Source organism: Spinacia oleracea, chromosome 3 (genome assembly GCF_020520425.1).
Source record: "Spinacia oleracea cultivar Varoflay chromosome 3, BTI_SOV_V1, whole genome shotgun sequence".
NCBI classification, from domain to species: Eukaryota; Viridiplantae; Streptophyta; class Magnoliopsida; order Caryophyllales; family Amaranthaceae; genus Spinacia; species Spinacia oleracea.
Genome location: NC_079489.1, coordinates 8,711,250 through 8,729,422, shown reverse-complemented (window position 1 = coordinate 8,729,422; position 18,173 = coordinate 8,711,250). Strand labels below are relative to the sequence as shown.

Sequence of the window (18,173 nt, the reverse complement as noted above, 5' to 3'; positions counted from 1 at the left end):
AGTCTATGTTTCGTACAAAAGAAATTATATGGCGAGGTGGCTCTTTTTGTTAGTTAACAAAGGGCCTATACAATGTTTGAGACGACCTTGTTAAATACATTAAATCAATAGTTAACTTTTGTTGTGCAATTCGTATTCATTATATGACACAAATCCTTAAAAAGTTGATAGTATTATAATAATATAATTGATAGTCCAAGTTAAACTATTATAAGATTTTCTATATCGGTTATCATAAATTGTATGCAAAGATTTTTTTTGTTTGATTACAAATAATAACCGATCAAATGAACGTTCGAACATATCTGCACCCAGAATATGACACAATTTCTAAATGAAACTTGATAGTACTTAAAATTAGTCATTATTTATGTTATAAGAGAGACAAATCAGTTGTCATCTCTACATCGATTTGCCTCTCTTTTAGTATAGTACGGAGTATATATATAGAATTAAATTAAGAAATTTATTAACATGAGTAAATAAGTAATTAGAAGATTTTAGGTAAAATATATTTAAAGTATATTAATTATTTTATCATAGGTTATTTACCAATATTACAAGGCAAATCAAAGTGGCATTTGTCAGCTCCCCATTAATTTTTTTCTCTTTTAGTATAGTACTATGTATACAGATGTTTGTTAAAAATCGGCTAAAATATGCAGAGTAAGTCAATTGATTAGCCTAAAATATTTAGAGGGGCTTTTTTAAGTAGAAAGGACTACGTAGTCGCGCATCATTTTTGTTTTTTACAACTTCTTCCATTTTTGTTGGATAAATCAGTTTTATTTTCACGGTTATTAGTAAATAACTTCAATTATGAATATCTTAAATTATAGATTAGTAAAAATTCTTTAAAAAAATGGTAGTATTATGTAAGTATTTAGTAAAATACAACAAAATGTTACGGAGTACATGACTATGTTCATCATAAAGTATTAATAATCACAAAAAAACGGAAAAAGTAGAGGTATGTGTGAATATAATAGCTAGTGTTAAAATCAAATACTTGCATCTAAAAAATTTAGGACTTACGTAGTAAAGTAGTAGATTGATTAGATTACACAAGTTTTTCTCATGTTTAATAAGTTACATAATTTTATTTTATTTAAGTATTAAAATATTACTATCAATGACGGTGATAATTATCGAATTTAGTTGCTAAATATACTACGTATAAAAAGTACAATCAATGACGGTTATAATTATCGCATTTATTGTTAAAATATTATAGATTACTATTGAAATTTTGTATACACTCTTATTCACACTTGATTGATTTTCTAATTTATTTGTATTCGAATTATGTAAATACGAAATACAAATCAGTAGACTACTCTTAATTTTTTATAAAAATCTTACTACGTAATTCGTATAATGGATTGCTTTTTTTTAATATAAAAATATAATTTTATATTGGTTATATTTGTTGCCAAATATAGAAAAGATATATAATTTTAAAAATATTCATTATGTATAGAATGAAATCTTTTTTTTTTATTTTGAGGAAAAGAGCATCAAATATTACTTTCGAGGTAAGAGTTAACAAAATAATTATAGAATCAATTACTCTATTTTATAAAAAATTTAATATCTATAAGAGAGGCCAATCAATGAGTGAAATTTGTCATCACCACATTGATTTCCTCTCTTTTAGTATAATATATAGATAGCCAAAGAAAACAATACATCTTGTATAGCAATGGAAGGGTGAAACCGTAAATGCTCTATTGTTAAGAATAAGACAAAATAAAACAAAGAAGGAAATGAAGGGCATATACGTAAATGCACTATTCGGTGAATAGTAATCAAAGTATGAAGCCTTATACGGGTTAGGATTGGTAAAAACGTCAAATAACTTTTTTCTAAATTTAACTTTTTAGTTTTTTTTTTTTTTTTTTTTTTTTTTTACAGCACTCTGCCACTCTATCCAAAGTTAGTTTACAGTTTCGCTGGAGTATTAACTGTCACCTTCCTCTTCCTTTCCCCCTTTTCATTTCCCGCAAAACTTCCAACCACAGAACCACTCATCTCTCTCTCTCCTGCTCTTCTGGCCTAAAAGGCAAAAACTGCTGATCTTCATTTTAAATTTTACCAAACATCAAAATTCTTGCAAAAAAATCAAAATCACAATCAAAATTCAAACCCTAATTTTGAATTTTAGCTCAATCTAAAGGCGGAAAAGGTGATCAATAATCAAATGATCACATGCCACCCCTCAAATTCAACATTACCGACGAATTCTTCAATGTTAGGGCACAGAACTTCCACCACCACCTTGCAATTTTTTCATAGTTTTCGCTGGAATTCCCGCCATTTTCGCTCTTCCTACCCTCCCAAATTTACCCCTAATTTTGTGATTACCTCTTCGCTGGGCCCACTTTTCGCCTCGGCGGCAGTCGTCGGTTCGTCAACTCATGCCGCTGTAGCTTCCACCATTACTCAGGTCGCTGTTACCGCCGTCGCCATCGCTTCCGGAGCTTGCCTTTCTACTAAAGTGGACTTTTTGTGGCCTAAGTCCCATGACCAGCCTAGTAAGTCCTTTTCCGTCTCTCTCTATATATATATCGAAAATAGTGCTAATTTCCTATAATGATTGTATTTTAAGATTATGCTCAAATTGGCTAAAACTTAATTTTTACTGAAACTGGTTTAGATGAAGAGAACACGACCTTAAACAGTGTTGTTCTTGGTAATTTTAATCGAGGAATAGTAGTGTATTGTTTCAAGTGACACTACATGGAATGGCTGGAGTTACATTAGTGTATATTAGTATATGTGTTTTTGTTACTAATGCTTAAGTTATAAAGTTCCACGTTCGTCTTTAGTGGCGCGCAGATAATTATTTTATGCGAATGAGCCACACAAACAATACTTCCTCCGTTTTTTAATACTCGCAACGTTTGTTACTTTCACGTATGCCAATGCACAACTTTGATCACTTATATCTTAAATTTTCTTTATGCAAATATTATAAAAAGTTGATATTTTAAAAATACACATTGAGATGAATCTAACAAGATCCCACATGACATGACTATGTTTTATATTATATAAAAAACTCAAAGAATAGTCAAAGTAGATTTTATGAATAGTGTAAAAAGTTCAAACGTTGTGAGTATTAAAAAACGGAGGAAGTACAAGTTACGAATGAGTTAGAGGGGAATCGAACATGTGACCTAGACTTCATTGGTAGAATAACTTTTTGATGAAATTCCAAATTTGTTAAGAGTTAGCTAGCTACATGAGTGGTCTGATAAGCTTATATTGTATGATGTTATAAGCACAATGATAGATTTAGAAACACACGAATTTGACGTGTTCATAGTAAGTGAGAGTAGGACATAGGACATAGATACAGAAATGTGGGAGTTAGTTTTGGGCCTTTTGGCAGAGGGAGTATTATTAGCGTGACTTTGACATATTGTATATGGCAGCAATCAGAGTTCAGTTTTTCTTCAAATTTTCTTGTTGTGTGTGTAAGGGTTGAGGACCTTTTGGCTCTTGACATCATTGTCGTAATTTTTTTACAGCTGCGGGCGTATGAAAGATTTTTTTACCGTTTAAAAAGAAAGAGGGAAAACTTTGATGGAGTTTGATCAATTGGTTAAGGAGTTATGGTTAATAGGTTTTTGCTAGTTTTTTTTAACTACAATAGATTGGTGATTAGAGGCTTAGAGCTAGTGCTATTGTTTTGGGTTTTGGTTGAACTTTTACATGATGTACTTGTCTTGATAGTTTGTTTGATACAAGGTCGTAGATGCTTATATTGTAATCGCTCGATGGCTCGAGTTAGAATGTTCTATGTATTCCATGGCTAAGTGACTCTGCAGGTACTCCCTTCGTCTAAAAGTTTTAGTCACATAGACATAGCTTATAACCCTTACAACGAGGTGCATTGACAAGGATAGTTACAAAGAATACTTAATGTAAATTATGCTTAAATGATAACTCATCCTAACTTTTTCACTTTCACTATACCAAGTGAGCCATGAATATCTAAGTTTGTGGGGGGATTTAGAGAGTTGGAAAATCAGATTACTTTCATACATGTATATTATTCTGAAGAGCTAAATCGAGATTTATTAATGTCATGGACAGTGTGAGTGTGTGACAAAAACTTTGACATGTGTATATTCTTATTAAAGAAGCAAAGGCCGCGATTTAGCTTTAGTAATGTCATAAAGCCTGGAAAGAGTGCTAAATAGAACATCATAGGATGTATATTCTACACTGAGTAAGAAATGCATTTTTCTTTCCTTGAACTTGACTTGTCTTTTCCCCGTCGTTGAGTTGTTAAGGGTAAGGCTGGGATCTGGAGTTCTGGACCTCCTAGCCCCTGTTTCACTAGGAACATACTGGGTTGTTGTGTTTGACAATGGGCTACTTTGATTGCTAGGCTTGGAACCCAGCATTACCTTACTCATTCAAGTAAACAAGTAGTCGAGTTCCTTCGCCTTACGTCCTTTCCTTGACGCGAATCCCGAGAGTGCCTAGCGCGAAAAATCGATTGAGTTGGTTGAAATGTTCTCTTTCTTGCCAATTGGGTGGGGGGGGGCCATTCCATCCAATTTTTCATGTAGTCTTCGGCGTTCTTCCCCAGCCCCACTTCGTCGATCAGATATTGCTTGAATCAGCATTTTCTTATTCTCTTTCTTATTGTAAAACTAGGAGAGGAATGATAAGTCTTTCTGTACACTTACCATATACTGATCTTTATCTGATTCAGATTAATAATTTTGTCTACTTTAAATGTTTCACTTGAAGTTGAAAGTTTTCACTCATAAATTGGCGGTGTTTGTTATTGAACAATATCTTTGATGAATCTGAGTGGGGGATGGCTTTATGTTTCAATCATAATTCCTTTTAGTTTTGATTTCTGTTTATACTTGCTTATATTTGTGTATTACCCCTGTGAACTTCTGATGCAGGCCCTCTGGTACTAGAAGGAGTTGATGTAACTGGCTATCCCATATTTAACAATTCCAAGGTTTACCACCACTCTAAAATATATGTATACATAATATTCTGCTGCATTAGTAACAAGCTGAATTTGTGAATTTAGGTGCAAAAGGCTATATCTTTTGCTAGTAAAGCACATCATGGGCAGCTACGCAAAAGTGGAGAACCATACTTGGCACATTGTCTTCATACTGGAAGAACCTTGGCTATCTTAGTTCCATCAAGTGGACAAAGGGTATGTATATGATGGTACCATTCATGGCCTTTTTAAAGGTTATTTACTTTAGAAACTCTCTTCTTTCAGTAGCACAAGTGTGAAAGTACAGTTGCACTGTCTTCAACTGCATTTCAATAACAGCATGTGGTTTTCAGTTTGAATAATTTGTGTTATTCAAATATGTAGTAAATGGCATGCCATAATTCTTCAATATCTCATATTCCTCTTCTTTAATAATGGAACTTCTTTTATAAATCGGCAATTAGCACAAGTATCTAATGTTCTATACAACATTTTCCAGCATCTATCTGGTTGCTGGCTAGGTCCAGGGTTATGCTGTTTTCATTTTCCAAAGAACTCTGAGTGACAGACATTTTATAGTGGATAGATTTTCAGAGTTTCTTTTCTTCATATCATTTGTTTTCATTTGTTAATCCGCCGATTCTTTGTTTTGCTTGTAATTTTCTCCAAAAGTACTTTGCTGATAACTCCTGTCGAACTTTGCATCTTAAGATGGAAAAAGTAACTTACTTGAAACATCATATCAGAAGCTTAAATGAGTGTTTTTATTGGTTGGGTGTTTTATATTCTGTTCATAAAGTAACTCTACAATTTTGCTAAATTTTGAATTATGAAAATTGTTTTGATGGAACAACCCAATAGAGGTGAAAGAGAAAAAAACAAACTAATAGAGAACGTCTCCGTGTGTGCTTAACTGCTGAGTGAGATCATATGAAATATGCATTAGAATAGTGCCAGTAGCTCTCACAAAATTTAGTCTTTACTCTTTTAGTGGTTAGTTGATTTTGATTTACACATTGCAAGGTGCTGATTGGCTATTGCAGCTCCATTCCTCGTGTCTATTATTGTTCGGATTTTCTTGGTTTTTTGGTATTGTTTTTAATGCATGTATTAATGTACTTATATTGCTCTTATGCTACTGTTGTCCGTGTTTCTCTCTAACGAGTTATTGTTGTAGGCTGTTAATACAGTCGTGGCTGGGATTCTTCACGATGTCATTGATGATACCAGTGAAACTCGAGTCAGTATCAGAGAAAATTTCGGCAATGATGTAGCTCAGCTTGTAGCTGGTGTTTCCCGGTTAAGTTATATTAATCAGGTACAGAAGACTTGAATGGGTTCTTGATGTTCCTGATTGAAAGCCTTGTTGTCTTTTTTACTCTCCTTCCCTCTCTTCAAGGAGTTATCTCCAGATATTTATGCTGTGATAACTTGCATATCATACATTGTGGATGCTGATATAGTAGTGATATGAATCAGAATGCTCTAGAAGTGTTAGACTGCAGCACTAACAGACACACTTGTATTTTGTGTATGTACAGTTGTTGAGAAGACATCGCAGAATAAATGCAAACCAGAGCAATCTTAGTCATGAAGAGGTAAAAGTTATTTCAGCATGCTGTCCAATAGCTAAATTTACTGTATTTTTTCTTTTTTTTATGTATTCCCCAATCTTTCCTAAGCCGCAGTCTTTTCAAACTTTGTCTTGTTTGTGTTCTTCATCTTGTCGACTGACCCAATAAGTACTTCTGTAAATTGATTTTAAAACATCCCTATCAAAATAAAGAAGTGCCACTAATATATGACAAATTTTCAAGTTATACTTTACTGGAAGTACCAAACTACTGACACAATAATGTTAGCATATATTGGCTAGAATTAGCTCATGTTATTCACATTTGAAAATTGTATTTAATTCTATCTCTTTTAACCTAGAATCCTAGACACTACCATGAGGATCAGAAACATGTATTAAGCTCTTACTCGCTTAGAACAGCTGAACATGTTTGCTCATGGATCATCAAGCATGTAAGAAAAGGCTAAATTGATTGATTTTATAATTTCTTCTATTTTTTATCAGGCAAATAATTTGCGACTGATGCTCTTGGGCATGGTTGATGATCCACGTGTGGTACTCATAAAGCTTGCTGACCGCCTTCATAACATGAGGACCATGTATTAGCTCTCTTTATGAAGTTTTCTTTTTCTTAAGTTCTCTAACTATATTGTTGGCTGTTAACTAGTTAGTCCTGGGATGGTTATGAGGATGGAATTACTTGGTATTCTTAAGGCAGAATGATTTTTTTTTTTTTTTCAAACCTTTTTCTATATGTGGTGGGGAACTGGATACGGTTAGCTCGCATCAACAGTAGACACCTGATCTGTGTCATGTTAATTTGAATTTTAGAAGAATGGAGAACTGTACAGTGTCCTTTTTTAAAGGTACTACTTAAGTACTTATAGTTTGTATAGCTGTGTGATTTTTCTTATTAATTTGCAGTTATGCTTTGCCACTTTCCAAGGCTCGAGCTGTTGCTGAAGAAACTTTGGTTGTTTGGTGCTCCCTTGCTTCGAGATTGGGCCTTTGGGCTTTGAAGGCTGAACTGGAAGATCTTTGCTTTGCCGTTTTGCAGGTCTGCACAGCATTACCTTCAGGATGTGTACTGTTTTACTTCGGTTCAACCTTATCACGTTAGCAGGATATATTTATCCGTTAATCAAGTCCAGAGTTTAATCTTCAAATTTTACTGTTACAGTAAGATCCATGGGTCAGAGCAGTTACCATTTTGATTTTTCTATCTTCTCTTTCTTTAGATATCCTCCATAATAGCGATTCTTTTCAGATACAGTTTTTCTCCTCTCTTCTAGTTTCCTTAATTCCATGGGAGTACTCTTCAGGGTAGGAGTTAGGGAAGGTTATGAAGTTGGTTACCCCCGAACCCCCTCCCCTGACCCCTCTTAGGATCTTGTTAGAAAGGATAGCTCAATAGCTCATGCTCCTTCTTCTCTAGGTCTTTTCCGTATAATAAAAGAAAAAGTTGTATGCCATCTGCTGTTAAAGAACATCAATAAGCACATTTGTAGAATTGTAGGTTAAAAGGTTAATTTGACAGATTTCTCTTGATGTGTGTACTTTGTAAGAGTTTATGAAATTTCTCTAATATGAGGTCCTTTCGACCCTGGTGGACGGAGGAGAGGGGAGCAGATGCCAAGCAGGGATATTGCTAACTTCATTCTAGCTGAATGTACATTATACAGTCATACTGACTAGAAAGTACTGACATGCTTGCTGCTTTGCCAAGTGTTTATATGCCTTCTCTTTATGTTTAGCAGTTCCACCCACTGAGTGTGGGAGGATGGTGCGGACTGCAGGTGAGCCCCATCCTGGTCTGCCAACCACCGGTAACTGTCAGTTGGAGTGGTGTGATGAGGGGGCCGGAAGAGATAGGTTAGGTATTGGGGGAGAAGGTTGTGGGTGGGGAAGGTGGGGATCTTTTCTACACCTATGTATTTCATTTCTCTTCTAACATGTGTTTTTATGTTTTTTATTGTTCAATCATTGAGAATTTTGGAGCTGTCAAAAAAAAAAAAAGTATTTTCGAAATGTGTTCCTGCCACTGCTAGTGCAGAACATGTTGCATTGCACAAATAAGTAGCCTTTACTTCTTTAGTTGGTAATGTTAGAAGCAATTTCCTGAGTGTTTACAATTGAAAATTCCAAGGTCATGGACTATATTTTATTCGATACAGTATGTCACTAGTTTCCCTGTTTTTGTTCCCTTCCATAAAATACTAACAAATAGGAAGAACTGACAGGACTTTGTTATAAATCTTGAATGATGTTTTTGCAGCCTCAGATGTTTCGTCAAATGAGAGCTGAGCTAGCATCCATGTGGAGCCCTTGCAGAAGGACAAGGAACGTTCGAAGAGTGTCCGCTAAAAGAAGTTTGCTTTCTGCAACAGATGCAACTGCATCAAGTAGCTTTAACTGTTCTTTGGCTACCGAGGAAGATGATACAGAAATGAAGGTAGATTTATCACCAAAGAAAACTCTACCTTAAATGCTTCTGTATGTATCCAGCTTGAGTATTACCCTTCTATTATCTAGTTTGTCCATATTGATGCGTATGGAGTACTTCACTAAATTTGCTTCATGTTTCTTGAAGAACCGCGATTGTTAGTAACATATTGTTCCTCATGGTATTCCAAACCACTGATCTTTCTTCCCATCTACTAAGTTATGGATCTCTTGTTATAGATAATCTTGCTGTGACTTTCTGCATAAATCGGCATTACTGTCAGCAAGGGCTTTTCATTCTCACCCTCTTTCTTCTTATTTCTAGAACAAAAAAAGCTGTTTGGTAGCAATCGTGCTCGTGTACTTAATATTTGTATGATGTCTTCTTCTAGGGAGTTTATTTTCTGAATGATCCATCATCTGTACTCTGTAGGATCTTCTTGAAGCAGTCTTACCTTTTGAACTCTTGCTAGACCGAGGAAAACGAATGAACTTCCTTAGTAATTTTACTAGCTACTCCAAGATTTCAACAAAACCAAAGGTTGTGCGGGATGCTGGAATTGCTCTGGCGTCTTTAGCAATGTGCGAGGAGGCACTTGAACGTGAACTTTTGATATCAACCTCGTACGTTTGCATCTTTTCTTAAATATTAATAATGTGTTTTACTGTAATTTTTTTGAATACATCTTGAAAGGGTAACTGATAATCTGATATGTTTATATTCAGAAGCTTATTGCTGTTTACTGTGCCAACTGAGAATTAAACGAGCCTTCTATGTACATTCTGTATTTGCAGTTACGTACCAGGAATGGAAGTTACTATATCCAGCCGTTTGAAAAGCTTGTACAGCATGTATAGCAAGGTTCAGTTAACTTTAACTTATTTGCATTTTTTGTACCTTGATAGTGGCACATTTGAGAATGTATTCTGAGATTAAATTGATGTTAATTGGACATTCCAAATTTTGTTGAAGAATATTCACCTGACACTTCTTGAAATCTCTTCTTGAAGTGTAAAGTATATGTAGTATGTTTGACTGCATTGAATTTCAGTATCTGGTTGATTTTTAATTTTTTTTTGGTGTAAAGTATCTGGTAGAAATTTGCTTCTGATAGTGCTAGATGTTAGAAAACTAGGGGAAACATCAATTGTCAGGTATTTGGTGAATGTTACTTGGGTGGCCTATGCTTTATATATATGTTACCTCTGTCTAATGTTCCTCTAATTCCTCTATTTGTAGATGAAAAGAAAAGATATTGACATCAACGAGGTCTATGACGCTCGTGCATTGCGGGTAATTATTGGAGATAACAATGGAGCTCTCCACGGGCCTGCTGTCATTTGTTGCTACAATGTTCTCGACATAATACACAGGTATGTGATTCATCAATCATCATTTCAATGAATTTTGCCTTGGCTTTTGTTGATTTTACTTTTGTTCTTCAGAGTTCAGACAATTTCACTATCACAATCTTGCCTTTGTTTTTCTCTGCTTTCTCAACATTATGTCATGCTATGATTCTGATAAGAGTTAGCTGCTTCATGCAGGCTCTGGTCACCTATTGGTGGTGAATTTGATGACTATATTGTTAACCCAAAGCCTAGTGGCTATCAGGTAAGAATTGTTAAATGCACTTGTGTTTATTTGACTATCTTTAGCTTTTCGTTTATTGTGTGTTGGCTATCAGGTAAGAATTGTTAAATGCACTTGTGTTTATTTGACTATCTTTAGCTTTTCGTTTATTGTGTGTGTGTGTGTGTGTGTGTGTGTGTGTGTGTGTGTGTGTGTGTGTGGGTGTGTGTGGGTGTGGGTGTGGGTGTGGGTGTGCCGTGTACCTTGAAGATGTAGTCTTGAATATTTCTCTGTTCAGTTGTCTTAGACTGTGTTCTTAGCTTTAATACCCTTCTGGTGACTGATGGGATAACTCAAAACAGGAAATAAATAAATGAACTGGAAGTCCCTTCATCTCTTCAGTAGCCTCCTTGGGTTGAAGATTGCTTGGTGCCCATATTGGGCCACTCAGATGATAGATGTAAATGGAACCAAATTTCCTTGTCACTGCCGATGGTTTACTTTTGTGTCAGTGTCAAAAATGGGTCCCTAGCCTGTAATTATAATTACTGCCTTTGTTCTGTCTCTCTGAGGTTGAACCTTGCTTCCGTTGACTGTTTGGGAGGCTTCCATTGAGTTGCTATCATAAGTGACTGCAACTCTGCAAGTCACAATAAGCTGATATGATATTCCTGGCGATTTATAACCATAAAAAATATTTATCGTATGACTCTGTCTCTCAAGCAAGTTACTCAAGCCGACATTCTCGCTTCCGCTTCGTCCAACGCGGCTCACGCACGCGTTTCTCCTAGTAATTTAAGATTTCATTTTTCTGTTTCTGGTTTTTCAAATTCGAGAAATCTTGGTTGATCATATATTTCCTTCGTTCGAATTCTATTAGTAATGCGGATTCTTAAGCAGACGGCAAGGTTTTAAAGTCAGATAGGCTTCAATATGAACTAAAAGGTATACTTGTAGATGACAATAAAAGGTGGTTTGATCTATGCTTTTAAAAAGTCAGACTTCACAGGATCCGTCCAATATTACTCATTCATATAGCCAAGGCAGACTGCTTCTCTTCAATTCCTATTATGATCTCCACGTGTTTGAAAATTGGTTTCTATTTTTGAGCAATAAACCTTGTGTATAGAGTCTTGCAAATACAACTTTTTGTAAACAATTACCTTCCACTTCAATGCCTAGATTTTTAAAAAAATACTCAAATTTTGTGATATTTGATTTCGTGTTGAAGAAATTATATTGAGCAATTATCCCCAAATTGAAAACCCTGAATAAAAAAATTGAAAACCCTGAATAAAAAAATTGAAAACTTATCTTCGAAATGAAACCCTAGTATGGATACAATGACTAATGGCCAAAATTTTATGAACAATTACCTGCTACTTCCCTACATAATCGAAGCCCAGATTTCTTCAGTTTTGTTGCTTGAATGTTGATGCTTAAATTTTGTGTAAGAAATGTTTTTAGTGTTGTAGACTTGTAGTTGAAAAAATAGGATGAAAATCAGTTTAGAAAAGAGGTCAAGGCATTTGAGTGGGCCTCAATGCTCATGGACTGATACTCTGGTAATGCTACCAAAACAAAAAGTTAATGAATATACTTGACTGTTTATTTTGGATCCTCAAGGACTTTCTTTCAGTTTTTTTTTTTTTCGGTGTCCAAGATGGATCATCTTGCATTAAATATACTAAAACTTTATTCTGAGGGTAACATGCTTTTTTTCTATGGAATACTCTACTATGGATACTGAGCCAACTGATAGAAGTTTCTTGCAAAATATATTATCCTAGATGGGCATCCATGAACAAAGTTAAAAGCTTTGAAAACAGTGTTTATCGAGCCAATGTCAGGTCGAATGTCATGTATGTGCAGATGAAAATATGGACCTTGGGTGGTCTCTAGGAGATTGCAGTTTGGCGTACATAATTGGTCTAAGCATGGTTTACAGACTTTACAGATTGGATAATGCCGTTGCTGGCCTTGGTTACATGACATACAACAATCACATATTTGAGTCACATATGCAATCAAAACATAGCTCTGTAGTACTTGTATTTAAAACATAGCTCCGTAGTGACTTTCATGGAAGTTCCTGATTTTCTCTCCCTTAGCTGCTATGAGGAAATATTTTAACCACCATGATAGTGCCTGCTTTTCTATTTGTTGGTTTGTTTGGAGCCTGATTAAGATTTTTTAGAGTCAAATGTGTATATCTTTTTTGTATGTCTAAGCAATATTCATTTGTTCATTTCAGTCTTTGCATACTGCTGTACAAGGACCTGATAATTCACCTTTGGAAGTGCAAATAAGAACCCAGGTACTTTTTTATCCGTGTTTTATTGGTTTTGAAGCAGAACTCTCTCCTTTGGCTCTTTCTCTCCCTTTCCCCTTTCTCTATCTCCCCCCATGCATGTTTGGCTTCTTGTTATGCATTGGGTATAGGGAAGGATGGAACATCGCTTAAGCGAAGCTTTCGGAAAGTACACCATAATTAGTCTAGCTTGGAGAGAAGCAAGCGAGCTAGCTCTATAAATAAAAGAGATCATTGAGAGGAAGAGGCATGAAGAATATTATGGAGAGTTTCATTTAGTTTTAGTTGTATTTGGGGGAGAATAAACTCATAAAGCCTCTTGAAATGTTGAATATCATTTACATTTTCTGTAATTCTCATATTATCTATCAATTCCATCTCCTTCTTCCTTTATTTTCTGCCCGAATTCCAGTTCATTACACTTCTAAATTGAGAATTCGTGGTTAGAGGATGCATGAGTACGCAGAACATGGACTTGCTGCACATTGGCTCTACAAAGAGACCAATAACAAATTACTTTCTGGTATAAGCTCGGGTGGTACACATGGAAAAGAATTCTCCAATTTTTCGCAAGGCTTGGAGGAGCAAAGTCCGGTAGGAGATGTGTACAGTTCCTTGAAAGAAGGACATCCAGCACTTAGAGTGGAACGAAGTAACTTGCTTGCTGCCGTTATCATCAGGCAAGTCATGATTTGATACTCTATGCTAAAATCAACAATGCCTTCTCCTGGCTGAGTTTAACTCATACCTTCTCATGAAACTCCTCCAGCGTTGATAATGATGGAAGAGAATTACTTGTTGCTGTCAGCTTTGGATTAGCAGCATCTGAAGCAGTTGCTGACAGAAGAACATCTTTCCAAATAAAGAGATGGGAAGCATATGCTAGGTTATACAAAAGGGTACTCCCCTGATCTCTTTCTCTTTCTCTGTTACTGTTTCATATTATCTGAAGTCTTTTGCGTGAATGAAGGCGTGTTTCCAAAAGAACCCAGTTTGTTATGTGCACTGTTCATGATTTATGTCGCCTTCCATTTAGCAGTGGTAACTCACTTTGAATTTGTGTTTAAATAAATTATTCCTGTATTTTTGTTGCTAGCTTTCTTTGAACCCTTTTTTTTGGTAATATGACTCTGATGACCTTAATGCTTCTTGGGAATTTATGTGTGGAAACGTTGCAATTTAACTTGTACAACTATTTTGTGTGTGTGTGTGCTTGGATTTATGACTTTCGCAAATTCTATAAGCTAAAGATACTGCCTCTGACCATCTGCCTCTTGACACCTTTACCTAGGTGCTCCCTTGTGGGAATTTTTTTATCTTTTTATTTTTTTGTTTTTGTTTTTGTGTGTGTGTGTCTTGGGTGGGTGGCGGTGGGGGGGGGGGGGGGGTGAGGGGGACTTTTGTATCACTTATATTTTAATAATTTCTCTGATCAGAAGGGAGCTATGAAGGACCTTTTAGATTTTCCATGTAGTACACTGCTTTGTTTTTCCTTAGTTTAATATCCTTACCGAGTTACCTCATCTACGGGGATGAAGACTCCTGATTTAAGGTGTTGATCTTATTTCCTGGCTATGATGCTTGCTGATATCTCTTTCTTCTTTTTCTGTCCATGTATAATGTCTGAGGCTATATCCTGGATGTTCTCAAGGTAGCTCAAAAACCTAACATCCGTTTCATACTTATAGACCACATTTGACTTTTGTGGCCAACATTGACAATTTTATCATACTTATGGTAGTCAAAATGATAACTTGATAATCTCAATAGGTACTTTATAAGAAAACTTTGGTCATTGTTTCATATCTTAGCTCAATACATACTTTTATAAACTAAGTCCAAGTTTGAGAACATGGGCCACTAAAATCTAATGACCTGTTGAAAACTTGAAATGGATGTATTTTTTTCTTCTGTTTGTGGCCTGGTGTGCCCAAAAGTTGTTGCTACACGAGTTGTATATTGGTTATTTTACTGTCTCAAATTAATTCTTACATATCCCCCTTTCATATTTTAGCAAGACTCACCAAAGTGTTTTCTTTGTTTCTTATTTGTTTTTCTTCTCAAAACCTTTTGCTCCAGGTCTTGGATGAGAGATGGTTTAAACCAGGGCATGGAGATTGGTGTACATGTCTTGAGAAATACTCGCTTTGCCGAGATGGACTTTATCATAAGGTATGTTACATCCACTAGCTTTTGATAAGTGAGCTTATTGATTGTATTAGATAAAAACAAAGCTAGTCATGTCTACTGAAACGTCTCACACTTGGAAAATAAAAAAGACAAAAAGTTGAATTTAATGAAACATTGATGTAGGTTTCCCTCTTGCCCATGAACATAGTTTTCCTGGGAGCCGATTTGGAAGACAAAAGGTTTCATTTCAGGATCACCTAGTTATAACCTTTGTGTTGTTGCTTCCAGCCAAATTTACCCAAGGCTTATTCTGATGAATGCTTTTGATCCTTGCTCCTTAGACAGATGAATTAGCTCATGATCCCACATTACCTTAGCCTTTATTATTGGAGCTTCGAGGAATTGAATAAACCCTTGAGTGCCTTACTTCCTTGGAAGTGACTTCTTAGCATGTTCAGACCTAACTTTTATGAGTTGGTTTGGGTATCGCGTGATTGAGGGGTTTCTTGGTGCTTCTTAACCTTAGGCTTGGCCATCGAGTTGTGGGAGGCCTCTTCCAGGCTATGTTACTTCGACACTCCGGTTGAAGGAGTGTGTCAGGTGTCGGATCATCCTGATCCTTCAACACGACATGACACCCAAATATACAGTAGCCTTATAAGAAATTTATTACATCGAGAGTGTCGAAGGAGAGTCGGATCCTCTGATCCCTTATCTGACACGAAACACCCAAATAAGAGTCTGAGCAACATAGCTTCCAGGATTCCATCATCACCCGTATAGCATATCTTGCGTTTTCTCCCTCAAGGTATAAGGCTCCAAGGTCCCAGTTGTCCGTAAACATGTTACAGGGACCTTAGTGGCTATATGAGAAGTATGTTCTAGCAGTAAACAAGCTATATGAATAATAGAATATTTAGGACTGTTGATAATTATGGAGAGAGTCCATGAAGTTTGTGATGTGCCAATCTGAGTGAGTTTTTTATGGTGGAGGTAAGGGAGTGCTGGTGTCATGAAGTGGTATTGTTGATGAAACCAGAATGCATGCTGTCAAGCTAAAATAATATATCCACTTCTTTAACCTAGGCTGTAAAGATCAAGGCATAAGAGCTTATTACATGTGCAGCTGAACCAGATATTGTTGTAACTGAAGAATTTTACTAATTTCCTTGCAGCAAGATCAATATGATCGTGTGCTGCCAACATTTATTCAGGTTATTGACCTGACAGTGGAAGAGGAATCTAACTATTGGGCTGTCATGTCTGCTGTTTTTGATGGGAAAGATGTTGATTCAATTACATCTCGATTGGGAAGCTGTAAAACGCCCATTTCTGCTGCTTTTTCTTCTTCTAACGAAGCTAATATCAATAACAAGGTCCGTTGGTTGTTGTCTTATTTCAGTATCATTTCTTGCTGCTGGTGTATTTTAACCTAATTATCCGGTCATCTCAATCAATTCTGATGTTATATAAAGTTATCATGTTATCAGCTTTCAGTCTTTCACATTACCAAGTATAGAGTATTTTTTGTGTCTAGTGTCCAATGTCTAATGCAAATAAATTCAAATTGCTCGAGTTTTTTTTTTTTTTTTTTGCATTTATCATGTAACTGGCCAACTGCTAGTCTAAACTGATACGATTACGATACTAAATGCCACAAAGTTGATACAGTTGTTAACATGAACATGTACCTTCAACCCGAATTGCCAAAAATTATTCTGGTATTATGATGTCATTAACTGGTATCTATTTCCAGGTTCATCTACTTAGGACAATGCTCCAATGGGAGGAGCAGATATTTTCCGAAGTAGGTGTGAAACAAGGATCCAAGTCTAGTAAATCATATGATGATTCCATAATCCTTGGAGAAGTTGCAGTTGTTTCATGGCCAGATGGTGATATCGTAAGATTAAGAGCAGGCAGTACTGCTGCAGATGCTGCAAGAAGAATAGGGCTCGACGGCAAGTTTGTTTTGGTAAATGGTCAACCAGTACAACCCAATATTGAACTCAGAGATGGTGATGTGGTTGAAGTAAGACTGTAAATTCCTCATGTACATAGGATTGTTATAGCTTCAAGGTAAAAAAAATGTGCAGGAAAACAGTGTAATTCTGTTGTATTGTCAAGGTGTACATAGTTTCTGTATATTTTGGATCGAGGATTCATCTCAATAGTCATGATTTATGTGCAGGAAAAAGAAAATTGAAAGCATCAAATATTGCTTGTCAATTGCTTTACAGCATCCAGCAATGGAACAAGTCATTTACATAGTCTAAACTCGTGAATGTTGTCTTATTTGAAAGATAACTACAGTCACTAAACTTGTGCTGCTGGTTTAGCTGTTTTAAGCTGTCCCAAATCACAATACTCCTAATAGCTGCACCAAACGTCGCAGAATCGGTTAACTTCAGATTGGCACGGTGACTTTTGGTAAATTACACTTAATATCTGTTTGGTAGCCGGTAATAAATGGTGGGAATATGAATAAATGTAAGTGTTATTTGGCAAGAAAATAACACCATGGTAATAAAATTTTGTTTCATACTCGGAGTTTTTCTCCATAAATTTTCATTCCCACCTAATACTAATAGATGGTAATGAGAATTTACAAAGGAACGAAGATAATTATGAGTGAACTAGCATTACTATGGGAGTGGATATTGATTTTTCTTACAATTTACATACAAATTCATTCTCATTGACACCATTTATGATCGGCTACCAAACGACCTGTTAATACATCCTAAACCGGTACTCTATCATCCTCGTCCTATTTAGATGGGTACAGGGATTTCACTAAACTTTACCTCTGTTTTCATTAGAGGCAATGTCTCAGTTTTCACGATAGGCAACACATAACTTCAACCTTTACCATCTTCGATCATCAACAAGTTAAAAAATATAACTTTATTTTGATAATATACATTAAGATAAATCTAGCAAGATCCCACATGATCGTTTTTTTTTCTAAAATAGTCCATATAAATCACCCAAGATAGTTAAAATAGAGTACGTCAATAGCGCAAAACTGGTGACGATGTAACTAAATAAAAACAGAGGAATACTTTCACAATATCTAAATAAAAACAGAGGAATACTTGCAGAATCAAGCCTGTCTGTAACCTCTTAAGCTCAAATGTCTTTCTCAAACAATCAACAG

At 35.6% G+C, this 18,173-nt stretch overlaps 1 protein-coding gene across 1 annotated transcript; it reads left to right on the top strand.

Annotated features, from left to right (window-relative positions):
• The first annotated feature begins 1,974 nt into the window (after nucleotides 1–1,974).
• LOC110786089 (uncharacterized) lies at nucleotides 1,975–17,171 on the top strand. The gene is made up of 18 exons (XM_021990604.2): nucleotides 1,975–2,534; nucleotides 4,932–4,990; nucleotides 5,066–5,197; nucleotides 6,159–6,299; nucleotides 6,523–6,579; nucleotides 7,062–7,156; nucleotides 7,482–7,614; nucleotides 8,833–9,009; nucleotides 9,433–9,623; nucleotides 9,795–9,861; nucleotides 10,240–10,373; nucleotides 10,548–10,614; nucleotides 12,827–12,889; nucleotides 13,331–13,563; nucleotides 13,653–13,782; nucleotides 14,963–15,055; nucleotides 16,189–16,389; nucleotides 16,770–17,171. The coding sequence occupies exons 1-18, from the start codon at nucleotides 2,201–2,203 to the stop codon at nucleotides 17,055–17,057; spliced, it is 2,595 nt and encodes an 864-aa protein (XP_021846296.1). The 5' UTR covers nucleotides 1,975–2,200; the 3' UTR covers nucleotides 17,058–17,171.
• Nucleotides 17,172–18,173: the final 1,002 nt, after the last annotated feature.